General features: G+C 54.9%; 1 protein-coding gene across 1 annotated transcript in view; it reads right to left on the minus strand.

Moving 5' to 3' along the window:
* The window catches only part of ZZEF1 (zinc finger ZZ-type and EF-hand domain containing 1), a 96,173-nt gene that overhangs the window by 34,709 nt on the left and 35,598 nt on the right, over positions 1-25,866 (minus strand). The window contains exons 12-30 of the mRNA XM_032839984.1: positions 24,437-24,548; positions 23,213-23,428; positions 22,117-22,217; positions 21,494-21,663; positions 20,367-20,500; positions 17,475-17,545; positions 16,456-16,570; positions 14,187-14,346; positions 13,238-13,359; positions 13,018-13,140; positions 12,116-12,282; positions 11,955-12,036; positions 11,033-11,234; positions 9,947-10,095; positions 7,957-8,197; positions 5,529-5,608; positions 3,232-3,325; positions 2,254-2,719; positions 1,519-1,683 (exon numbers count right to left, since the gene is read on the minus strand). Coding sequence (XP_032695875.1) covers positions 1,519-1,683; positions 2,254-2,719; positions 3,232-3,325; positions 5,529-5,608; positions 7,957-8,197; positions 9,947-10,095; positions 11,033-11,234; positions 11,955-12,036; positions 12,116-12,282; positions 13,018-13,140; positions 13,238-13,359; positions 14,187-14,346; positions 16,456-16,570; positions 17,475-17,545; positions 20,367-20,500; positions 21,494-21,663; positions 22,117-22,217; positions 23,213-23,428; positions 24,437-24,548 — 2,970 coding nt within the window. The remainder of the gene's footprint in view (positions 1-1,518; positions 1,684-2,253; positions 2,720-3,231; positions 3,326-5,528; positions 5,609-7,956; positions 8,198-9,946; positions 10,096-11,032; positions 11,235-11,954; positions 12,037-12,115; positions 12,283-13,017; positions 13,141-13,237; positions 13,360-14,186; positions 14,347-16,455; positions 16,571-17,474; positions 17,546-20,366; positions 20,501-21,493; positions 21,664-22,116; positions 22,218-23,212; positions 23,429-24,436; positions 24,549-25,866) is intronic.

Here is a 25,866-nt window from a genome sequence, read left to right on the forward strand (position 1 = left end):
CCCCAGCCCTGGCTTCTTTCTAGAACCTCAGACCCTTACCTTGACGCACTGGGTACCTTTACTTGGATGTGAGAAAAGCAGGTCAAACTTAACACGCCAAAGCAACGTCTGATTTCTCACCCCAATCTGTTTCTTCCGTTCTCTTCCCCTCAGTAAAATCCACCACGATCCACCAACTGTGGAGCCAAGACCCAGCAGCTCCCCCACTGCGGTCCCTTCTGCTCATTCTCCACACCCCATCCACGGGTGCGTCCCGGCAGCTCTGTCTCCAGAGCAGATCCCGACTGCCCTCCCTTCTCTCCATCTCCAGGACCACTGCAGGCTCTGGAGCCTGCCGCCTCCCACCCAGCCGGCTGCACTGTCTCCCGACTGCTCTGTGTCCGTCCATACTTTCCCCCGGAGTGGCCAGATGTGACTTGCATAAATGTAAAAGACAGTGTGCTCCTCCTGGGCCTGGGACGCCCCAGGGTTCTCCCACCTACAGCTCAGTACAAAATCCGAACACCTGAAACCCTGCCCTACAAAGCCTGGCATCCTCCGAGCCCCGAATCACTTCCTCTGCTGCTCTCCTGCCGTCCCCCCGACTCAGGCACACCGGTCTTCGCACTGTTCCTGGGGCCAAGCCCTCACCCTAGGGCCTCTGCGCTGCTCCTTCAGCCTTCAGCGGGCCTCGCTCTGAGCTCACTGGTCACTCATCTCCTGGTTCACAGGCTGACTTCTCAGCGCCATTCCCTGACCCCCAGACTACATCACTGTGCATGAAGCCGTCGTGCCTGCGATGGATACAGTAAGCAGACGGAGGAATGGACGCATCTCCTTTATGATCTGTCTTTCCTCAACATAATACAAGCTCCAGCAGGGGCGCCTGGTGGGGGCTCAGCGCGTTAAGTGTCTGCTTTCAGCTCAGGTTAGGATCCCCAGGTCCTGGGATTGGGCCCCCCATCAGGCTCTCTGCTCGGCGAAGGAGTCTGCTTCTCCCTCTGCCTCTGCCTGCTGCTCCCCAACTTGTATGTGCACACGCACACTCTCTTTCTCTCAAAAAATAAAATCTTAAAATGAAAGAAAGGATAAAAGCGCCATTAGAAGAAGACTCTTGTCTGCCTCATCCACGGCTGCACACCCATCTCCTAGATAGGGGCCTGGTGCCAACACTCGGGCAACAGTGGCTAACTGGCTGCCGAAACCACCTTGTGAGGTACTCAGATTAATGTCCTCACTGTGAACGAAAATCCAATCTAGCTCACAGCTTCCGGAAGCCAGCGAGCGGGCATGGGGACACAGGGAACACAGTCCTCCCTGGTAAAAAAAAGCTGATAAACTCACCAGGAGGAATAAACAGGTTTCTGGTATTGCTTACTACAGAAAGAACCCATTTCTCCTTAGGGCGAGAGGACTGACCAAAAACAAGAATTTATATCCCACCCGGAAGTAACAGTTACTAATGAAAGATGACTTGGATTTCCTTAAAGCGACCTATGCCTGTCTTCCTTGTATGTGGGTGCAGGGCGGGTTACTCACTTGGTAAACTCCTTCTGGCAGGTCAGCAGCTCCAGCAGGAAGAGCACATATGGTGGGTGGAAGCAGTGGGGCTGTCCGAGGGACTCCGAGCAGTACTGAATGATCCTCAGGACCTCGAGGACACTCTGTGCCTGGGCCTTCCTTAAGGCAAGAACCTTCACGACGCTGAAGACAGGGGTCGAGTCAGAGGCAGCGAGAGAGAGTGAGCAGCACGAGGGTGACGGCAGGAGCGCCGGTCCGGAGGGGGTCCGGGCCCTGTTGGCCCCCGCTCAGCCAGCTTGCAGCCCGACCCGAAGCCCGACCCCCCACACTCACACACTCACTACTTAGAAAGGAACTCTAGTATTTTTACTGCCCCGCAGAGACAAAGCTTTAATTCTCAAAGCAGGAAATCATGAAGACATGCAATCCTTCCAGAGATGCAGGCCCGCCAACAATTTTGTCAGAAAATCTCAAATCCTAAGTGTCTCCCAGGATTAATATGAGACACATTTATAAATGATGGCTACCGAAACCAATGCTCCTTTTTTTTTAAATCTTCATGTACGTTATTGAGATCCAATAATGTACAAATCTTCAGTAACAAAATGCTTCTTTAAAAGACAAGCATAGTCACCCAGTTTTGTCTGACACGCGCTGACACAGATCTTGGTCTGCCCCCCAGGTCCTCCTCGCTCCCTGCGGCGTACGCAGAAGCCCGGCCTGGTCTGGGCCCCGGGAGGGGTGGCGGCTCACCTGTCGTGGGAGAGGGACTGGTCCTTGATGAAGTCCAGCACGTCCTTCAGCACGGGGTACTTCTCCTTCACGGTGGGCGCTGGCCTGGCCTCCTCCACAGACCGGAAAGAGAGCAGCCGGAGTCGTCCTCGGGCGAAGGGAGGCCGCCGGGCGGGGGCGGAAGGTGACGAGGGCTCTTCGGGGGCGGCAGAGGACAGGTCGGCAGTGGGCCCGCTGCTGGGTGGCAGCTTCGGCGGCACATCCAAGCCAGGACCCCCATCGCCCGCGGCAGGGGTGCCCACTTCCACGGGCGACACGGAAGCCTGGAAATGCTCCTCGACCACAGAGCTCGTCCTCGGACGCCTGTCCCGTGGCTGGAGGTGATCTGTGTCATCTGCAGCCACCAGCCCGTCACAGCTTTCCTTTGAACTCACTCCCACGGGCAAAAATCTTAGTAGCAGGAGACTCTTCTGAATACACTCTTTTGCTGAATGCAGAAAGCAAAGAAGGTAATGGGAAAAAAGTCAAAATTCAACTTATTTACTTTTGGAGAATTAAACTCTACAATTTAGGACAAGAAATACCTCCATTAATAAAGTGACATACATCTCCCCCTGCCCTTCACCCTGTTCTTGTGCTCTCTCATTCTCTCTCACTCCCTCTTAAAAAAAAAAAAAAAAAAATATATATATATATATATATATACATATATATATATAAAATAATCTTTTAAAAAAATTAAAAAGGGCACCTGGGTGGCTCAGTCGGTGAAGTGTCTGCCTTCGGCTTGGGTCATGGTCCCAGGGTCCTGGGACTGAGCCCCGCGTAGGGCTCCCTGCTCAGTGAGGAGTCTGCCTCGCCCTCTGCCTTTGCCTCTCCCCCTACTCCTTCTCTCTTTCGCTCACCCACTTTCTCTCGCTCAAATAAATAAGCACAATCATCTCGCAGACGGGTCTCCAGCTTCCCAGCACGTGTCCACAGAAGGCTGAGCACACTCACCCAGGCCCTCGGGGTTCACCTCAGCAGCTTCTGACCCACGCCTTCCTTCTGCCTCATCGCCCAGCGTCATCAGGGACTTCTGCTTCATCTCCAGCTGCGGGGACAGTGCGAGCCACACGGTTACAGCGTCCAGGCAGGGATGCAGGGGCAGCCGCACCAAGCTATATCACACACACCCAGCACGCCACCACAGACAATCGCACCATCGTCGTCCGACTCTGGAGGGCACAGTTGTTTCTGTTGGTCCCAGAAGCAACCCAGGCTTGGAAGATAACGGTGTATCCGCAGCACTGCCTTCTCTTCAACTGTGCGCTCTTTGGGCAGGCGGCGTACCCCTGATCCCACTACTTTAAGAGTCGTGGGGCACACGGCTGGCTCAGTTGGTTAAGCATCCAACTCTTGATTTCCACTCAGGTCGTGTTCTTAGGGTCCCGAGAGCTGCATCAGGCTCCGTGCTCAGCACGAGTCCATTTCTCCTCTTCCTCTGCTCCTCCCCTGCCCCCGTGCTTGTGCATGCGCGTGCTCCCTCCCTCTCTCTCTCTCAAATAAAGAAACAAACTCTTCAAGTAGAATGTACAGCACTGGAGCGGGGGCCCTTGCCCGAAGTCGGCCCAGCACAGACAAGGCGGTGCAGGCTACAGAAGTGAAGGGCTTGCTAAGGCTACACACCCAGGTTCCTGCACAAGTTGGACCAAAACTCGATCTCGGTGCTACCCTGGGCAGGGACGCTTCTAAGTGATGCTAAACGGGCCAGGCAGAGAACGGTGCCCGGAGGGCCAGCACAGGCCACGGTGCTGACAGCCGAGGCAGATGGCCACGTCTGGGAGAGAGGCTGGCACGTTGTCCAGCCGTTGGCAGTCTGTCCTACACTAAACCAGAAACAGGTCAACTGTCCAACCCTTCCCCTTCGAGTGCATTTGGTAGCGACTTTATCACTCATTTTCTTACGCCGCTACTACTGCCTTGGTTTCCCGCAGCACACTGTCGCGACCCTCCTCGCACCATCCAGAAGACAACACCTTTTAGTTTCTCTGGAGAGGATCTGTTCATTTTGTCTCCATCTACCTATCCAGCATGTCACAGGCATCACTACGTTCTAACTGCTGTGGAGCCTGGCCGAGCCCCTCTGGTTCCTGGGTAATCTCATGCATTAGACAAATCCCGGCACCAGTGATCTGAAGCTACCTGCATCTCTGGTCTGACATGCGTGCTAGATGGTTTGAGGTTCACGGACTCCTCCAACTCAGTGTCTCAAGCGACCTGTGTGTCCCCACGCTCAGCATGTCCCAGAACAAATTCACCGCCGCCCCACTGCCCACTCCCAACTCCAGGCCATTCTCCCCAGTCTGGCTCAGGCTTCCATGGCCCAGCAAGTCCCCAAGCCGGGAACGTGGGGAGGGTCCTGGAGCCCACCACACTACGGACCACTCACACCAGCCACAGAACCTGCCCACTCTACGCCCAGGGGCAGCTGCCATGTTCATCAAAGAACCGGCTGGTCCCCCGCTCTCAGTCTCACTGCCCGTCTTCCCACTCACAGACATTGCTGCCACGCCTGAGGCCAGGGAACCACGGTTCTCCAGTGCGGGAAGCCTCCCTGTGAAGTGCGGCCTCGCCGCCATCTACAGCCATCAGTGGCCGCCCAGACCAAGAGGCCCCACGGAGTGGCCCTGGGGTTACTGAGGCTGTTCGGGGCTCATGGACACTCTCAGCACTCACCACACAAGGACTTGAAGGATTCTACATTATTTTAGCGCTTTTCATGTCACTGAACTTTAGTAAAAACTAACAGACTGGAGAGCTGCTTCCCTTAACTGCGTGACCCCATGGTAGTGACAAGGAACAGAAGGCTGGCTGAGGACAAAGCAAAAGGCTGACACATTGCAACCCCCCCCACTCCTGGGTGGGACATAGGTGACATTCTTGGACTCTCCCACCCATCTTAATGTTAGTTCCTTGCTGGAGGGCAGAACAACCTTGGCATTGGCAAGGTCTCCAGTATCTTGAAGGTCCTCTTTAGCATATGGAAGTCACACTGAAACCTCCCTTTCCTTACCTCCCCCCACCGCCATGGTACAGAACTGCCACCCCTCACAACCCCAGGGCAGCAGCTCTTCCTGCCCACGGGTCCTGTCCCCGTGATTTAATAAACCACCATTATGCACCAAAGATATCTCAAAAATCCTTTCCTGGTCATTGGTTCCGGACCTCACCCCACTGAACCTCACCTATAATCTAGAACTTCATCAGTGGGAAAATTCACAGCACATACAAACCACATGCAAAGAAAATCTTACCATCCATATTCGAATGCCGTCTGCCAAGCAATAGACCTGGGCAAACTCCTCGCTCAGGGCTGTGCTGCCCCCACTTTTTACTGGGGAAAGGAGAGACGATGAGATTATACTCAGCCAACTCAATTCGGTACTGCAGCGTTAAGCACAAAGTAGCTTCTAACTGTCCTCACACAGAGAAAGGTCTTTCTCCTGATGCTCAGACCTTGTGGGTAAGTGGGTGTGGGGGAGGGGCGGGCCATTAACCCATAAACACCCAGTAGTGGGTTCTCTGTGTTACCACAAAGTCATTTTTTTAAGTGAACAACATCTGAAATGGACATACCATTAAATTGAGTAAAATATTTAAAACATATAAAAATTACCAAAAATATTAAAAGTAAAATAAAAAGTATTAAAAATAAGTAAAAATAACTACTAAGATGAAAAAAGTTCACGGTATAAATTAAGTTTTTTTAAAAAAAAGGGTTTCGAAACAGTATAAGTACAAAATTACCTACTTAACAACACTATACTTATTAGAAATCTGTGTACATACATGACACATATGACACATACACAGATACATATGCCATATGAATATGCCTAGATAAGAGGGCCAGAGAGATACACGGAAAAATGTTAACAGATGTCTTCCTGAACTGGTGAGATTATAACTGATATTTTAAGGTTTCCTGTACTTTGTAAGTTTCCACATGAACGGATAATATTTTCATAATTAGAAAAATCACAACGAAGTTGTCTGCTTCAAAGGAAGACCTAGGAGGCTGCTCCTTTCTTGGCTTGTAAGAACCAGAGGATCACAGACCAGAACAGCGAGGGGCTGTCCCGGAGCTGGCAGGCAGCCGAGGGCTCGGGGCACACGCGGGCTCCATCACCGGGCTCCTCTGGCACTGGAAACACCGGGAACACCGTAGAGAACCACAGACCTGGCTCTGCCCTGAGGCAGCTCACCACCCAGTTGAAAAACTCCACCCACGTATCTCTAATGCAAAAAGGCGAGCAGCTGAGCGAGACAAGGCCAGCCCTTCAAGGAGCTCCCCTGCCCAGCAGGACCCAGGAACAGCGCCCAGAGAACAGAAACCAGCTGTACCTCCAACCCAGGGCAAGGTTGTTCCGGAAGTGACCTGTGTCAGGGGAGTGTTTCTAGTTCCCATCAGACTGTGCCTCTCCTGAAATCAGGGACGTGCTCTCTGAGCACCATCTGAAAAGGAGCTGGGGAGCCTGCCGTCAGCCAGAAACTCCGTTTCTCAGCTTTTAGTTTGAGCCTTTCGTCCACTGAGAGTTCCCACAGGTAAACAAGACTGTCCAGCTCTCTTACTACCATTTGATTACGAAAACATACTGGATTTTTTTTAAACTTGGCAGGTCACCGGGTCCCCCACCCCCTAGTAGAGATAGTCTTCCACAGGACACCTGTTTTCACAAACCACCCACTGCCCATGGAGGGTCTACTTATTTGAGCAGCTTCTTCAAGGAAACAGTAAGAACTGAGGAAGGATTAACGGAGATGTTCTAGAATCAGGAAATAAACCCTGCACCGTGAGGTCTGAAGAACCGGGTCCTATAGGGCAGCCGCGATCATCCTCGCAGGACTGACAGAGCAGCAGCCATCCGGGGCCTGCTCTACCGGGGGAAGCACAGTCCCTGCTCAGCTCATGTGCACCATGAAAGCAACACACACGCAGCTGAAGTGCTGGGGAAAGGCCTAGCTCCTCTTTACGGAGGGCCTGAAATGCTTTTCCCTTGAGAGATTATGGGGGGAGAGAGCCCCTCCCTCCCGCGGGTCCCGGTCCCGGAGGCTGCTGGCTACACTCACAGGATGCAGCCGGCACTGCGGGGGGGGGCGCATGCGGTGGAGGGGGGACACGAGGAACAGAGATGGCAACGAGCGGGCAACCAATCAGGAGGCCTCCAAAAGCTACAAATGCTTTAGGTCTAAAGGCAAGAGTGAATACGTTTTCCTCCTTGGCCATCAGCACCCTGAATTACCCACACAACTCGGGGTCTGACCAGCATTTCTCAGGATGTCGGAGCTCCCGACTCCCACGTTTATGGATAAGGGGACGAACGTGCAGAGAGCTTGTCTGACGAACCTGAAGCCACACGACTTCAAGTTCTTGCCCGAGACTATAACCCAAGTTAGGGCCTCCTTCCCTTAAACTTCTTGGCAGTTTTCCACGAGGATTTTGGAGAAAGAAGTGACCTGCTGATTAGGAAACTCAAGGCTACTTGTACACATGACAGTTGTCTAACTAAAAACGGGTCACGGATCTTCTGACTGGCAGAATGGGACTTAACCAGAGCAGGTCTACAGTTGTAGAAACATGTTTGTACTTCAAAATGCTTAGAAATGTTCCCGTAAGATAGGCTTTCTTAAAGCTTAGCAACTGGCCTTCAGATCAGAAATATTCCCTGTAATATAAGTTACCATATTTCTGCAGCTTCTCATACAAGCCTGGAGTACGACACACCAGAGCAGCAAAGGTGGCGTTCACAGCTTGATCAATAGTGGAACCAGCAACTATATCTGTCTTTGGGGCCTGTTTTCTACATGCCTGTATGAATCCTTTGAAAAGTTCTGAAAATGGCCCACAGAAGTTCTGGGCAGGGTCTGACTGTGCAAACTCAAGAAGAAAGTGGTGGCAGGGATCGTCGGGGATATTCTTGACCTGGAACAAAACAAGAACACATCGTGTTGAATGCAGCCCTTCACACGACCAAGTCCACCCAACACCAACCAGAACAAAGTAGGACAGAACAGGAAGCTTCGCGCCACTGCGCAAACCAGACAGAGACACAGCTTTAAAAACCAGGCTTTAAAAACACGAGCGCCACCATGGACGGAAAGGTAATCGAGTGCCAAATGCCAGGAAGGGGCACCCAGTGCTGAGAGCCCCCAGGAGAGCTCCCGACAGGCTGGGGTGAGAAGAGAAGCCTCCTGGAGGGTGTGGGCTCTGGACTGGACCCTGAAGACTCCTCCGGCCCCTGAGGAACAAAACTGCCAGCAGACATGAAGTCTCAGCTGGGGAGCGGCCGAGGGGCAGAGACGTGCCGTGAGAGGAGCCCAGACAGAGCCTTGCCCGGCCCGATGAGGAGCCTGGACCCCACCCTGTGGGCAACGGGAGCCAATAATGGTGTCCGGCCATGGAATAACAAGGAAATTCAGTGGCTAAAAAACCCTGGTAGGGACACCTGGGTGGCTCAGTGGGTTAAGCCACTGCCTTTGGCTCTGTTCAGGATCCCAGAGTCCTGGGATCGAGTCCCGCATTGGGCTCTCTGCTGAGCAGGGAGCCTGCTTCTCTTTCTGCCTCTGCCTGCCACTCTGCCTGCTTGTGCACGCGCTCTCTCTCTCTCTCTCTCTCTAATAAATAAATACATAAATAAAATATTTAAAAAAAAAAAACCAAAACCCTGGTAGGTCCCAGTGTGCCAGGGCACGTGCAGGATGAGGGCCTAGAGAAAGATGCAGATGGAGGAGGTGGGAGGAGCTGAACACCCCAGGACAATCCCCGGGGCTGGTGGTGGACCGGGTGGGGGATGTGAGAGCAAGACAGGGAGCCGTAGCTCCGTGCCAAGGGAAACAAGAATGACAGTGACAGCAGCGAGCAGCCAGGGGCGGGGCACGTCCTCCCTCGAGTGGAGCTGGGACACTGACAAGGAACCACCTAACGGAAGGACGGGGACACAGGAGTGGAGCCTGGAGAAGCACCAGGACTATGGACTGAGGTTTGGGGAGGTTGTACACAGATATGACAGCCAAAGGGAGAAGACGGGACGGTCTTGGTGGGCTGCAGGGACGGGGAGAAAGCCAAAACTCCTCCACTGTAGGGGAGGAAGAACAGGCGAGGCCCACTGAGGAGGCAGGGCCGCAGCTGGAGGTCGGAAAGGACAGCGGGCTGTCAGGGAGCCGGTGGAAGACAGGCTCTGAAGGAGCACGGTCTAACGGAGGTCGGGGAAGGCCGAGGAAGAGCCCCAGGATTCTCAGCCGCCCACTCCGTGAAGTAGGCAAGGGAGGGAGGTAGAGCACCCCAGAGCAGAGACGGAGGCAAGGGGGACGGTGAGAGACAACGGGCAGACGTGTCCAGCTCGGGAGTCATCGCAAGCCCAGGTAATGGGCCACTCTTCCACGGAGCACAGAGCGCGCCCAAACCGTCGACTCGGACATCTGACTCAGCGGCTGCAGAGACACAATCCACCGGCTCGTGCAGGGACTCGGCCAGAGTTCCCGAGCACCGACCACATGACCCGCCGGCCCCCGGGGCCCTCCGAGTGGACACCACGTGAACAAGGGATGGCCCCTGCCGTCGGGCCGCTAACAGCTGAGCGGGGGTGAGGACGCCGACACCAGGGCTCACGGCGGAAGCAGCAGCTATCAGCAAACACTCCGTTCCCAGGAGAAAGACGCCACTAGTAAATACCTCCTTACTATCCTGGTGCAGGGGAGTGGGCCAGCTCGCTGCTAATCCCAACTCTGGACTCAGCTGATGCCTAAAGACAGGTTTCCACAGCGGGGAGTTCAGGACCGACGCCATTTTTGCGGGAGGCACCACCATGTCGCTCCCGAACTCTGGAAAGAGAAGGAGGCTGGTGAGAGCGCTGTGTCTCCCCTGGGACAAGATTCTGGGGGCTGGCCAAGAGAAGGTTTCAACCATGGGGTTGTTCCGAGGACGTGCCGGGGACCCACCCCCATTTCCCAACACAGAGCTGTGCTACGTGATGGACACACACCCCGGATGCACCCCCACCACAAGGGCACCCTGGGGCGCGGCGCGGCCCTGCCACAGGCAGCCTTGCTCGCGGGCACCTCTGGACCTGCCAGGGCAGGAGGCGAAGTGAGCTGAGACCACGGCCAGGGAAGAGCCGGAGACTGAGGCCAAGCGTCTAATGGGGGATATGTTCACAATTTGCAAACTTAAGTTTGAAAAAAAAAAGAATTAAATACCCAGCCAGGTGTGTTTATGAACAGACATGAGAAAAAGTCTAGACAGGAATACGTTAGCATGTTAGTCACAGTTCTCTCTGGGCGGTAGAACTAGGAATGACTTTTCTCCTTCATCTTTCTCCATCATGTAACTTCTATGATGTTTCCTTTGACGGTCAGAAAAACTCAGGAAAGGAAACAGAAATAGAACATACTAGGAAGTTTTATTCTGTAATTCTCGTTCCTTCGATGCATTTAATAACGAAGTTAAAAAAATCCCTTTAAGACAAAGTCCGCGTTCCTGCATGTAACATAAATATTCACGCGGTTAAAGGAGACACGGCTAATTCACTCTATTTCTGCCTTCCAAGTTTCACAAACAAGAAGAAGCCACCGAGGCTGCTCTCCAGCCCAGGCATCCTCAGTCCCGCTGGGACATGCTCCTAAGTCCACATCGAAGCACCTGATGGCCCGGCACCGAGCGGGCCCTGGCCACGGCCTGGTGTGGTCTGCAGGCCGGTGAGGACAGACGCCATCACACCCGCACCCGCCCTCGTGTGGAGCCGACGCGCAAGGGACTCACGGTGCACGGACTTGAGCGCCATGCACTGGGCAGCCAGGCGTCCCATTAGCCGGGAAACGAGCAGCTGCAAGTCCAGCGCCCAGGACATGGCCACGTCGGGCAGGCCAAAGGCGGTGACAGTGAACTTGTAGCCCCACTCATTGTTGCTGCTGTCGGAGTGGAAGAGGAACTGCAGCCGGGGGCCGGCCTTAAAGGTCACTTTCTAGACACAAGCACAAAAGCCACGAGGTTAAACACGGTTGAGAAAATACCCCTTTGAGGCAAACATTCTTCAAGACTCAGACACTTGCATCCAACATCGGTGTCTGTCCTCGCCCTCCGGTCTCACCACGCCTGCCCAGGTGACTGGAGGGGCGGCTGAAACACAAAGTCCACAACTGCACCGCGTGAAGAAGCAACGGTGGTAGGTTTCTAGACCTCGGACGCCCGTCTGCCCACTGCCTGCTCATCCAGAAACGGTGCTCATGCTCCCCACTGAGACCACCAGAGAGCACGCCAATGGGGGGAAGCAGCACTTCGCCTGCCCCAGAGACCACGCAGTCCTCTGGTGGGCACTGCCGGCTTTCACCACGGGCTCTGGGCCTTCCTGGACCCCCAGTCCCACACACACCAGACAATGTGACAGAAGCCAGGGGGTGGCAAACTGTGCTGAAGAACCAGACTGTGAGTTAGGAGATCTCCCGGGCCGTCCAGTCTCTGCAGCGCCCAAGCAGCTAGAAATGACCCATCAACCGATGGGCAGGCTGGGTGCTGAAGCACCCCGATCTACAGGACAGGTGGCCGGCTGTCACTGCCAGCTCTGCAGAGCCCTTCCTTTCACAGAGGTGCAGGGGAAGTGCTTCCCTTCCAGGCCCCCAGGGGCTGACCAGGAGGGAATCGGAGCAGAAGCGCGCACGTCACTCCTTCTGGCAGCACCACTGACCTTGGGCCACTTCTCGGTGCCGACCTTGGTGTCATAGCGTGTTTTTCCTCCTCTGGCGTCAGTGAATTCCAGATAATCATACCTGGGAAGGCATAATCTCCATCACTCTCCTTCTCTCATTTTAACCCGCTGTCGCTTAGGAGAAGACCACGGAGTCTTACCTTTTCTCCGTCTCACACCGCTCATCAAACTCCACCTCAAAGTAGGTTGCCCCCGGGCTCACGAAGACAGACACCTCGTGGCAGTTGTTTTCATAGTTGTGGGCAGACTCCTTTGTCCAGGTATGTAACACCACGGGACACTCCTGCTGCCACGTCTCTGCATCGAGCTACACACACAAATGAGTCGAGAAAGCAAGCGCCGGTCACTCTGTGTCCCGCCACATGGAAAGCTGTGCATCCGGGCCCCAGACGGACGGCCCAGGCACCGGACACACATGGTCGCATGGGCTACGGAGAGCCCCGCGTTCCACCTGCGGACAGGTCAGCGTGCGTCTAGCCCTTAGCAGAGGACACGTGCGTTTTCAGTACAAGATTAGCCTGTTTTCCTGCAAGTCACTACTCACATGAATTTCCAGTGAGAAAAAACACTGAATTTGGGACCTCGGCAAATCTGAGCCCATCCTCTCGTCTCTCTCCATTTTTAGTCTTTGCTTTTTCACCTTTAAAATAAGCTTTATAATATATGCCCTTTCTACTCCCACAGAGTTGTTCCAGGACTCAAAGAAGAAAGTGCAAATCTCTGTGTCCCATAAAGTTAAACAGAGAGAAAATTCTGTTAAACACCCAACCTTTGAATCTGCCTTTCGACACGTCGTGTCTCTTCCAGACTCCAATCTGGTCATTCGCCTACCGGGTTCTACACAAGCTCTGGGCTGTGAGAGCGGACGGCCCGCATGCAGCCTCCTGGCTGTGTGGGCCATGCCCAGTCCCTGGGCCGCCACGCACCCTCGTCCGCGAACCACTGATACCACGTGGTGGGGAGGCCTTTGGAGGCGGGTCCCCCCAACGGTCCCGGCACTCTCGGAGGCTGCAGCACGAGCGCCGGCGCCCACCCCGGTTACCTTATCAAGCGGCCCTTCTGGGTCGGCGCAGAGCCGCCTCAGCAGCCCCGTCAGCGTGCTGAACTCGCGCAGCAGCGTGCAGTGGGGGACATCCAACGTGCAGAAATCCAGCAGGAAGATGACCTGAAGGAGATCGACAAGGCCCTCAGCACCCTCCTCGGACTCTGCTGGGGCTGCAGCTTACAAAACCCCCTTTCCAAAGACCCTCACTGTGTCTTACCAGTTGACGAGCTGCCATCGAAAACACCGAGTTACATAACTTTTCTACGATGGTTTTTCCACTGTGCTGTGACAAGAGGGATTCCAAAATCACTCTCATGCTTGCCAGAAACTGCCTCACATCTGCCGAAACATAGAGACAGCAGTTAGTATCGTGTGCGGGACCCACGTCCCTTGCTTGGTCGTCATGAAGGACAAAGCTGGAGAGGGTCACAGGTGCGGTGACAAGAATTCCACATCAAAAGGCCACCAAGTGCCACGGGTATGTTTTCCTCTGGGAGGAAAGGCAGTGCAGATCTCAGGCAAGGATCGCTTTAAAAGGCAGATTTCGGTCTTTGCTACTTTGGGATGAGGTGGATCTCAGCTGAGCAGCCCAGCGGCCGGGCTGAAGTCTCACTCTGCTCACAACGGGCCCATCTCAGGAGGCCAGGCCTCGGGCTGAGCCGCAGGAGCCAGGCCTGGGCCCCGTCAGCAGTCCTGTCACACTGCTGGGAGTCCACATGCCACACGCGTATTTCTCAGAACCTGGGGAAGGTCACATCATTGCGGGTTTCTGGGACACAAACAAGAGCATTTTCGGGGTGTGCAAAGACCACAGCAATGGTCCCATACACCTGAGACTTCACAAGTTCAAGCCTCTCCCGTTTGGGTGCCTCAACGAAAGCCGGATGACCGGCTCTGCTGTACAGTGTGGTGTCACCTCAGAGCGCCACGTGATGGAGGGCCCCACGGCGGGAGCGCTGGGCACACCACACACTCACAGCACTCTGGGCAAAAAGACAGGCCACAGAACCCTAGATGAGGAAGGAACCACCACCCAGAGACAGACTAATCTGCCACCCGGGAGAGAAAACCCTCTGGGCACTCCGCGCACAAGGCTCCGAAGAGAGCGGCAAGGCCCAAGCGGCCCTGTGCTCTGGCGGGGTTGGGACGGCGCGGCCGGCACTCACACTGCTCCAGCAGGTCGGCCGCTCGGCCTCTGGCCGCGGGGTCGGCGCTCTTCAGCTGCAGGAAGCACCAGGAGAGCAGGCTGCCCTGGGCGGCCCAGAACAGGGACAGCAGCACGGAGCCGGCCTCCCCTCGGGCGCCCGTGAGCACCAGCAGTTCGCACTGCGAGAAGCAGACAGAGAACGTGTTCACGGCGGGAGCAGAGCACCGGACACGGGCACAGGCACCCAGGCACGGCAGCCGTCCCCAGCCCAGAGCTGTCCGCGTTTCAAATGTAACCGAGAGAAAAGGCAGGTGAAAGCCTCTCTCTCACCCTCCCGCTCTCCAGAGGCCTCCCGCATGGTTTTCACTGTCAGCAGCCTCCCCTTCTGCCCCCTCGGGGTCTCGTCCTACCGGTTACCCCCTCTCTCTTACGCCTGTAAACCCCATTTCTCTCTGGGCCCTTCCCCGGAGCCTGACACCACACCTATCCACCTGAAAAGTCATTTTCTGCCCCTCGGTGGCTCTCCAGCCATCAGCTCTGTTCTCACCTGACCTCAAGGGGTAAATTCCTGCACAAAGATACCACAAGCTATGTCCGTCCCACAATCTCCACGGAGTTGCCCCCACCTAGAAACAACCCCACTGGCCCTCCAAAGTAACTGGGATACACAGTGGCAGGTTCCCGAGGGGAGTCCCACACACCAGCGACAAGAGATCAACCGCATTGTGCACGTCCACGTGGACGAGCCTCAGAAACAGTGTAACTGATGGATGTGCACCACGGGACCAGGCCAAACAAGCCTGCTGCACAGGAAAAGCCAGACAGGAAAGATCAGTGTACACCTCACAAGGGCGGCTGCCTCTGCGGGGAAAGGCGTGTGGTGCGGTGGGCAGTTCAGGGCTCGGCTGTCCCTCGGTGGCCGCACCAGTCCCAGCACTGACTCAACTCCCGAGTATCCAGGAGCTCCCACCGTCTCAAGTCCTACCACGAAGTCACATGTTCCAAGTCCACCCCCGGCCCTTCTCCTCTTCAAATACTGGCCCTCCCCATCTTGTCCCTGGCCTTCTGCACAAGCGTGAGCACAGGCGGTGGCAGGAATAGAGGCAGATGGGAGTGGGGTGCGGCCACCAGGACCTAGAGCAAATACCAATGAGCAGCTGGCTAGAGGGGCTTCAGGGAAGATAGAGATGGGCCAGACAGTCTGGAAATGAGACAGAAGGCCGGAGGCAGCCAGAGAACATGAATGTGACAGCAGCGACAGAGGATGCGGGCATCCCAGGGGGACAGAGACGACCCTGGACTGGAAGTCATACTAGGTGTGCAAGGGCCAGCCCATGGGGTGATCCCGGCTAATGAGAACCTGGCACTTTCGAAGCTGTCTCCCTGCACACAGAGCAGCCAGGAGCAGATGGAACTGTGGTTCTGGCAGCGACCCAAACAGCGGAGCACTGACGGAAGAACCCAAGTAAAGGGCGGAAAGACACTCCAGTTCGGCCACAGAAGACACTACCATCAAGTCTCCATCACTCGACGCTTCCGGCGTGCGGTATGGCCTGGCCCACATCACCCCCCACACCCCAGTCCATGTTCTGTCCAGAGAGCAGTCCTTGGTCCCCTAGTCACGGGGTCCTGTCATGTCAGAGTCCCAGGGTGTGCGGTGTCACACAGACTCATAATCCTGTCCCAAGAGGCTCTAAGGCAGGAGCCTGGGCTGGGACCTAGAAACCCAAATTTCTGTCCAAACACCACACTTGACAGGTAGATGACACTGTGAGAAACAGAATCCTTCAGGTTAAAAAAAAAAAAGGTGAAAATTTGAAAGTATCACTGGCACACACAAGAGAGACTATCTTCTCAGACTTGATTAGCATGTGCATCTCCTAAGGCATCTTGAATTTTTAAAAAAATTAAAGCAGTTTTCCACGGAACCCCCTCCACGGACACAGGCCTAAGTGCTGGGCTCATGGACCGCACCCCAGCGGACATGGCAAAGACCCCTTCCGCCTTCGCAAGGGAAGTCTCAACAAGCATGTCCACACACGGATGGCTCGCTGACTAGCACAGGACTGGCCCCAGAAGCCGGCGATAAGGAGCCACAGCAGGCCAGGGAGTGTCGGTGCCCACCTGGAATAGCCCCAGGACAAAGCTACACCACACTGTGAACGTGGCCAACGGGGGTGGTGCCCGCCATTGCCGTGTCACGAGGTGAGTGAGGGGAGGTGAAGGGGACCAGGACAACGGGGGCGGCAATCGCCGGGTGTGAGGGGAGCGGAGCGGCCACCAGTTACCTCTCGGGCAGCAACGGACAGGAGGGTGCTTGTGACCGCTAGTACTTCAGAGTTGTTCAAGTCGGCCACGTCACCCTTCTCAGGCAAGAGCAGGAGGCCACCTGGATCCTTATCACTGAAAGGACACAAGTCTGTCACGACACGTTGTTTCAGGCACAGCATGTTCATGCTTTTGTCTTTAAAGTTTCCAGAAAAGGATGCAGGATTTCAGTGCCAGTTCTGCGGATTGTGGAGGAGTCTGGGTCAGGAAAAAGGCAGGTCCCAGCTGGGTCTGGGCCGCTGTCTGTCCCCCATGTCCTGAGTAAGCTCAGGCCGTACACCTCAAGTCCTGAGCAGAGAGTCTGAGAAGTCAGTCTGGTGACTCCATCACCGTGACCACCAGCAAGAAAGACCCCTGATCTCACGGGGGCTAACTGCACAGTCCAGGCTGCGCATTCATGTCTTCAGAAGCTCCCCTAACGAGCTCCGAGGCTCTTTCGTTGCCCGGATCCTCGAATGCAGACCCACTCGGAGCCCTCTGAGTCTGCCCCGCTCTAGATACGGCCTCACATGTCAACAGGAGCTTGGGCCGCGCGTTCCCTCCCTTCTTCAAGAGCATAGGCCTCCAGGAGGGCCGCCTACAGGGCCACTAGCTGCTCCACCAGCCAAGCACGCAAAGATCTCCGAGTCGCCCCCTCCCGGCACACTGCCCTTGCTTGACTCCCGCTCTGTGCTTCTGGGTTCTCAGACCTGAGTACAGGACGCCCAGCTCCTCTGGCTTCAGTCGGCATCTTCGACCTCAGTGTCACCGAGAAACAGGAGCGCTCAGAGCTCCTCAGTGGGTGCTGTCCCCAACGGTCTCAGGAGGACTGGGCCGTGGCTCAAACTCCTGACAAGGTCATCGCCCCACCACCACCTGACCCATTCCTCTGACCAGTGGCCTCTCCCTCCCGGAATCTGGCTGAGCAGAGGGGACGGAGAGCTAAAGCAAACCTCACGAACACGGGAACGATGGAGGGCGGAAAGCGCCAGGAACTCACCTAAAATAGGTGCACAGCGAACGGAAAGTGAGCTGCAGGGACTGCTTGTGCTCCTGCTCGGTGACGTGCTTCTAGAAAACAACAAAGTGCACAGTCAGACACCTGTTCCACGGCATCCCAGAGCCCGGGCAGCATGAAGGGCCACTGGCCCGTTCCCGAGCACAAGCAAAGCTGGTGCTGGCACACGCTCCACAGCATGCCACTAGGCCCGGCCCAGTGCTGGCAGGAGCCGGCTCCCCGACACAACTGAAGACGGCAGGCTCACTGCGGGGCACTGCTAAAGCTCCCGCGGCCAGGCTTCCCCGCGGGAACTCACGATGCAAACGTGTGGCAGGCGGGGTGCTTCTCATCCCGGGGAAAACATCGCGAGAGAAAAGGGCAGGAACAGCGCACTTCTCTCGAGTATTCTCTCGGCTCTGAAATGGGATCTAAGCTTTCCTGACATAAGCCGGAGCAGCCTAAAGTCACCGTTGGAGGAATCACGTCTCCTGACGAGGCTACCGGGCCACTTTAGGGTCCCTCTCTTAATGCAATAAACGTGCTGAACACCGACCATCCGGCAAGGTGCTGGAGGGGGTCTCCAGAGCAGTGAAGACCCAGGGCCCTGCCTGGCTCAGGAGAGTGGGAGACGCAAGATGAGGCTTCCGTTCGTCAGCGTGAGAAGGGAAAACGGAGCCCCACCACCGCCATCAGTAGGGACGGGTGAAGGGAAAGCGACGGGGCTGCAAACGGATGGCAATGCCATTCAAGAGGTCACGTGTCATCTGCCACTTCTATGTGCGGGACACACGCGAGCAAAGCAAGTCACTGCGAGCGGCCTGGCAAATGCTGCCAGTAAACAAGGAAGATGGGAGTCCTGCCCACAGTCCAGTGGGTCAGGCCAGCAGATGCTGTCCAAGGTCATGAGTCTGGGTGCAAAACTGATCCTTCAGGCTGACGTGCAAATTTTGCAGACAGATGAAAACAACGGAAGATCCTGCCTCATCCCCGAAACCATCCGCAGTCACCTGACCCTAGCACTTGGCCCCATAACGCTCTGCGGCTTTTCCCTGTGGCCGGTGTCCCCAGCTGAACTGTAGTCCCCTGGCTCCAGAGACCACATTTGGTGCTTTTGTTCCCTCCTTTCTTTCTTTCTATGAACCCCATAAAGACTTTATTACATTTGCTAATTAGCTGCTGCATTTATAAATGCCTTTTTATGGGTGCATGGGTGGCTCAGTGGGTTAATTCCTCTGCCTTCAGCTCAGGTCATGACCCCAGGGTCCTGGGATCAAGCCCCGCATCGGACTCTCTGGTCAGCAGGGAGCCTGCTTCTCTCTCTCTCTGCCTGCAGCTCTGCCTACTTGTGATCTATCTCTGTCTGTTAAATAAATAAAATCTTGAAAAAAATAAAAATGCTTTTTTAAAATGCTGGATCTATTTTCTTCATCAAGCTCCTACCAATAATTCTACTACTTGCTTGTCTACAGACAATAAAAAACAATCTATAATTGTATCACCTATAAAGAATTATTTATCTTATCCTTTCCGATTATGATGTTTAAAATCTCTCTTCCTTGTCCTACTGCACTGGCCAGACCCTCTGATGACCTCCCGGAGTAGCAGCGGCCGGTGAGCGTCCGTGTCTTCTTCCTCATTCTGAAAGGGATGCTTCTAGGGTCCACCATCCAGCATATTGTTAAAAGTCTGGGGCACACGGCCTCCAGAAGGTTGGGGGGAGTTCCTTTCTGCTCTGAGTTTGCTAATGGTTTTATAGTTTTAATCATCATCAGAATTTAATCTTACTTAAATGTTTTCTGTATTTACTGACATAACTTTTTCCTCTAACCTCACTTACTAATTTTCTAACATTAAACCACCCTTGTATTCCTAGGGTAACTCCCAGTCAGTCAGCACTTTGGATTTTACCAGACCGGTTTACAAATGTTTCGTTAGGCTTTTCTTACAATGTTTACAAGAAAGCCTGGCCTATAATAAGTCTGCTTCCTTGCCACTCTTTTATGTTTCCGTGTGTCGTGCCACCTCTGGAGCACTGGGAACTCTGGAGCTTTCTGGCCTACATGTGTTCAGCATTGCTCAGAGAAATTTTTTTAAGCTTTTTTTTTTTTTAACACTTCGAGAGAGAGAGAGAGCACCCACCCACGCATGTGCCCCTGGAGGGGGCCGGGCAGAGAGAAGGACGAGCAGACCCCGTGCTGATCAGAGAGAGAAATTTTTGTTCTTACATTGTCATTGATCTGTTTCCCCCTGTATCACACTCATTTTCCCACAGAAATACTACCCTCAGGACTAAAAATCTGAATCTTTGTACGGGATATTCCACTTGGTAACATACTGCTCATAAACCCTGAGAGCACGCTTCACCGGCCACTCCTGACGTCTGAGTGCAAGGGCAACAGGTAGGTGAGGGCTGCAGTTCCCTGCAGGAGAATCTGAGACGCCTGGGAACAGGTCAGGGATTTCCTCTGAAATCACACGGGGGGAAGGGAAGGGAGAGAGCAGAGGAGGCAGATCACCGATGAAACAAGTCGAGCCCCAGTTTACAAGTGCCCAACCTGGGGGGCACGTAAGGAGGATGGGGCAGGGGGTATCATATTTCCTCTAGTTTTGTGTTTGTTTTAGACTTCCCCATAACAAAGAAGCAACAACTGTTGAAAAGAATGCTTGGCTGCAGGGAAATCCTGAAGAGGAGGGAGACGATATCCCACTTTGTGAGACAACAGGCTACGTGAGCTGTCCCCTCCTTAAGGGCAGGGGTGGCGCGGGGCCCTCAGGCGGCTGGGTTAGGGTCAGCAGCAGATGCACACCCGGAACACCGAAACCGAGGAGACGCGCAAAGGAAAGAGGGAACCCTAACTGCCTTCCCTCCAGACTCCCGACGTGAGTGATTACCATCATGGCGAAGAGATGGTCCCGCCGGCTCTGTCGGTCAGGAAAGAAGACGGCAGCCCCATTGAGAAGGGTATTCCTGACTTCTTGTTTTAACGCTTCCACGGGTGCAGAGTCTCTGTCCACCCTGTCCACCACTGCCGGGAAACGAACAACGGCGTCAGCTGTCACATCCCCCACCCTGCTCACAATGTCGGTACCCACGCTCGCCAGCCCCTGACTTGCCACCCCGCCGCGTAGCGAGGGCCTGTGTACGGCAGCACAGGAAATGCACTGCACCGACAGAAGGGCCATATGTACCAGTTTTCATTTCATTATTTCCCTGCCCTTCTGAGCCACAACCGGGCAAAGCCTTGACAGTCATTCCACGTGGCCACGTGTTTATTCTCTCCCCTCCCTCCCATCCCAGTGTCTTCACTACAGTGAGGACTGAAGAGCGTGACAGTCATCACTATCAGTGTGACACGCCTGTGGTCAGAAACCAGGAGGAAGGGGCACCTGGGGGGCTCAGTTGTTAAGCGTTTGCCTTCAGCTCAGGTCATAATGCCGGGGTCCTGGGATCGAGCCCCGCATCGGGTTCCCTGCTCTGTGGGAAGCCTGCTTCCCCCTCTCCCCTCCCTGTGCTTGTGTTCCCTCTCTCATGCTCTCTCTCTCTCTGTCAAATAAATAAAATCTTAAAAAAAAAAGAGAGAGAAAAAAAAGAAACCAGGAGGAAGACTCACTGATGAGAGACTAAATCCTGAACTCAAAATAATGAATCAAAAGAAAATCCAAGGAAACCCTCATTTTCCCAAGCAGTGACCCCTCTCCTGGGCTTGCATGAGCACAGAGTCCCTGTTCTTACAGCAAGAGGCCTGGCAGGCTACCAGCACGGCGTCACATTCAAGAAAAGCCCAGGGGCGCCTGTGGGGTTCAGTGGGTTCAGTGTCTGCCTTCGGCTCAGGTCATGATCCCGGGGTCCTGGGATGGGGCACCGCATCAGGCTCCCTGGCTCCCTGCTCTGTGGGGAGTCTGCCTCTCCTTCTCCCTCTGCCCCTCCCCCCGCTTCTGCTCTCCCGCGCGCTCTCTGTTAAATAGACAAATAAAATCTTTCAAAAAAAAAAAAAAGTAAAGGCCAGCCCAATCCCTACCGTCACATAAATGTGTGTGGAGCTCCTTGGCGGCCGCAGCCCCTGCAGGACTCTGCTGGGGAGCCTTTGCCTGCGGGCAGGCAGCCGGCCCATCCCTCTGCAGCACGGAGAAGCAGCTCTGGAGGAGACGCAGAAGCAGGGTTTGGGCACAGATGCATTCTTCCCTCGGGCTACAGAAAGGCAAGCACGTCAGAGCGTTAAACGGCAAGTTGCTTTTTCCCTCCTAAGCTGTCTAAAAAGGACTCTAGTCTACGCAGCAGGCCCAGTAAAAAAAAGAAGGCCAAGGAGAGGAAAAGAAGCAGAATGAAAAGAACCTCACACCCTGCCAGAGTCTGCCCACAGTGGGCCAAGGACACGCGTTTTTGACCCTACTTTTCCACCTATAAAATGAGGGCACACCCCAGTGCTTGACCTGACAAAATGTTTGCAGAAACAATGCCCAAAGTATGTTACAGAAACGTGAGGCGCTGTCTTTAACAATAACCAGTTCTCTCAAACGAGAACAGTATAAACCAGGGAGACGTCAAAGAATCTTAGAAAAAAAAAAGACTATTTGGAATATAAAAAGTAGCTTTTTCAGTTTTGTTTATATGATTATCACCTTATAACAAAGTCTGACCTACTTTTGCTTTAATTTACTGTAAAAATTCCAGAAGATTTGCAAATCAAGACCCGCGAAGTCCAGAAAAGATTTATATTTTAAGCCACTTTCCTTCTGCTGCACCTAAAAAATTATAAAAACCAGAAAAAATAACATTGAAAATGCATTTAGAGAAATACTGGGATGGCTCATTTACCATTTGGTGGGAACAGGCGTAGGCTTCCCACACGGATGACGCGGACGCTCCCCAGCCCAGAAGCGCACGAACAACCCTGCCCAGTGTGGCACTTTCTACAGGGCATGTGTACGTGTGCACGGAGATGAGAACAGACGTGCACAGACGCACACGCACCACACAGAGACTCCCGACTCCATACACACCGCACCAGGGCACCAGCGAGACGACACAGCAGTGTGCTCAGACCCCCGCCCGCGTCGATGCTGCCCCAGCGCCCCCGCGGCTCTGCGGCAACCCACCTCCCCTCCCCCAGCGCCATTTATGTTTCCTGCTGGGACAGGAGAGCTTGAGTAACAAAGACCAAACAGATCGGAGTTAAACTGGGTCTCAGCAACACCCGCACCCCACCATGGGAGGGCGAGAGGCCCCACTGACCCCTGAGCCGAGTGGTGTGTTCCCTATGGTGATGGTGGTGAGAGTCTTCCCCAGAGTGAGCTATCACTGCATTCTTATTAGTGACTGTACGAGTGACCGAACGAGTCAGTGTCAGGACCACAGACCGTTTCAAACCCTGACATCCTGGTACCGTCAGTGAGCAAACACAATCACCCGGACCTTGGAAATAATCCTCCCGGGACTTAAGAGAGATGGAAATCTCACAAGCTTACTCAATGTCCCCAGACCACCACCAGCCACCACGCGGGGGTCTTCAAGGTCTGTCTGTAGGTCTATTCCAGGAAGCGTCACTGTGACGACCACACATCCTCCGGGGACTGACACCACGGATGCCCAGAGCCTCCTGCCCCGGCTCTCCCCACGCCATCCCAGTGCCACCATGCCCACAGCACACAGCCCTGCACAGCTCGCCGCGGCCGGCTTTCGCTGGTGCTGTGCATCTCCCTCAACACCACCATTAACGCGCCGCACGGGAACGAGGTACCAGGTCATGGGCGAGCTGCTGAGTGAACTGAAGTGTCCTGAGGAGCAGGGTGGCCCCACAGACGCTGTCCTCCCCGTCCTTCCTGCAGTGGGCACAGACGGCGGGCTGCTCCGCGTCCGCGCTCACCGGCCGCAGGTACCCGCTGATGCTGAGGCCCTGCACACCCAAGCGCTCCGCCGACTCCTGGCGCGTGCACAGGAACTTCACCATCAGGTACTAGAAGGACGGGGACGTTCAGGGAGAGGGACTCAGAAGCCGGACTACAAACGGAAGGAGATACAGGCCTTTCTGGGACGGAACCCCGTGACTTCAATGATCTATTAGGTCCCACTCTGCCTAGCATGAGGGCCCAAAAGGAAGCCCAACATCTCGACAAACAGGAAGAAAAACACTCATGCTGACGAGTCGGGGTTTGGAACCGGTCTCAGTGAGAGAAGCGGCACCACGCCCTGTTCAGGGCAAACACGGGCTAAGACACGATGAATCCGAGAAGCGCATCTGCTGTGCGGCCCCGTCGTTGTGGAAGATAAATCAGGCGGACGGTAAGAGCGGTCAGCACGTGCCCTGAGGAGCCCTCTCAAAGCCTCCACTGACCCACAGCCCAGGGCCTAGCGCCGTCTGCTCGAGGCCAGAGCCGCCCTGCAGGCCGCCTGCCAAGCCGACTCCCCGCTTCTCGCAGCGGAAGCTGCTCAGCCGGGCGCCGTCCAGACCCCAGGGCCCAGACGTGGAAGCACTTCCTGAGCATCTCCTCCCTCCAACCCTGAGGGCAGCTCCTGCTTCTCTCCCCGAAGCTGCTCACTGAGGCTGACACGAAGGCTGAGAGTAACTTGGCCCAGACAGAAGCGGCTGCCCTCCCAGCCACTGAGGCACAGCGCTCGTGCCCTCGGGCCGGGGTGCTCCCCCCATCCCCCCACCACGGCTGTCCTGCCCCCCACGGCCTAGCTGGGCTGCGGGCGACGGTGCCATCATGGGCTTCCAGCGCTCGGCAGCATACCCCCTTTCCTGGGAAACCTGCCCCGCTGGCCTGAGGCCCGGGGAGGCGTGCTTCCCCCAGCCGGCCACAGCCCCGTGTGTCCCTGGAAGGCAGCGTCCGTCACGGGGCCCCAGGCTCCGACGGTCCTGGCTCCGGCGCACACGAGCCGCGCCACAGGCAGGGCCGGGGCCAGAGCCGGAGCCGGAGCAGGGAGTAGCCACGCGGGGCGGCCGCAGCTCTGCACGGCTTACCTGGGCTACTCTGCACTGCCGCAACTTCACATCCGCTTCATCCCACTCTTCTTCCAGCTCAAACCAGCCAACGGGGTCATCCTCTCTGAGCTCCGCAGAGGGGCAACCAGCCCTGCGAACACACGTAAATCACAAAACACCGTCCTCTTCCCAAATTCTCAGGGGCCTAACGACTCAGGCGCCATCCGCGTGGCATTGAACTGGGAAGCTGGACCTGCCGCGAGCAGTCGGGGCCCAGGTGTGGAAGTGGCTGCTGGCCATTTCTCCCCGCTCCTCAGCCTCCTTGGCACTGACACGGGAACGAGTATCAGCTCCAAACAGAATCTGGGAACTAAAGAGAAAGTCTGCTTCTCCAGATAACATGTCTGAAGAACGAGACAGTAACCAAGGCATCTCAGAGGAGCGACTCAGAAACGAGAAACAACAGCCACCATAAGCTTCTGGAAAGATCCCAAGGAGAGAGAGGTTCTGTTCTTTCCCCAGCTGTGGCCACTACGCGTACACCCAGCCCGAGGTTCAGTGCACTTGCGACAACTCAAGGGGAAGGGCCGGCAGACTTTCAGATCCTGGAGCTCCAAAAAGGGATGACGTCAGCCTCCTCACTTTTTCCTGTTCCTGAAAAGGTGCTTCCAGGAAAGCATCTCAGCCTCAAGGGTTAAGGACAACTCCAGCTACTTCTTAAAAATTAGACGCTTGAGTTGTACTCCCTTTTCAGAGTCAGGTTATTGACTAATAACCCAAGGAGAAAAAGGCAGTCTTTCAAGTAATACTCCTGGAACTTCCCACGACCTAGTCTGCGGTACAGCTAGCAGCGCGTGAGTACTCTGTGCGGACAAGCACACATGGGCATTCGTGGCAAGAGGGAGAAGACTAAGGATCCAGAGTAGGTTCTGTAACAGGGAGAAAAAAATGTTCTCTTCTTGACTTAAAAGACTTTCTTGCCATCGGTCTTTCATGACATAATTAACCCTAAAACCAAGAGGACAGAAGGTATTTTGCCTTAACCCAAAACCATGTCAACGAGTTTCATCAACACCTTGCTTGAGGATTCTGAATTCGCTGTGCGGCAGCCTTTGAGAAAGTCCTGGAGAGGGAGAGACAGATGGCCAGGCATCCGAGAGCACAGAGAGGCAACCTGTTGACCGCCCCACAGCAGACAGAAGGCAGAAAAGAGAACTGAGTGTCCATCCTCCTGAGCATGGACAGTGCCAGTCAGATGGCTCGGGAGCGTGCCGACTGACCAATGACCAGCCAGAAGGACAGAAGACAAAAAAAAATGGGAGAAGACAGACACATGTACATTAACCTCTTGATTTCGAAACTGGAGAGACACTGGTAACATGCAGGCCAAGCAAATCAGGATTTCAGAGTAGCTCAGGCCGGAACCAGAGCTAAAACCGCTAAGTGAGGAGTGAAGAGAACTACATCTG

Source organism: Lontra canadensis, unplaced genomic scaffold, assembly GCF_010015895.1.
Source record: "Lontra canadensis isolate GAN:19392208 unplaced genomic scaffold, GSC_riverotter_1.0 scaffold110, whole genome shotgun sequence".
Taxonomy (NCBI): domain Eukaryota; kingdom Metazoa; phylum Chordata; class Mammalia; order Carnivora; family Mustelidae; genus Lontra; species Lontra canadensis.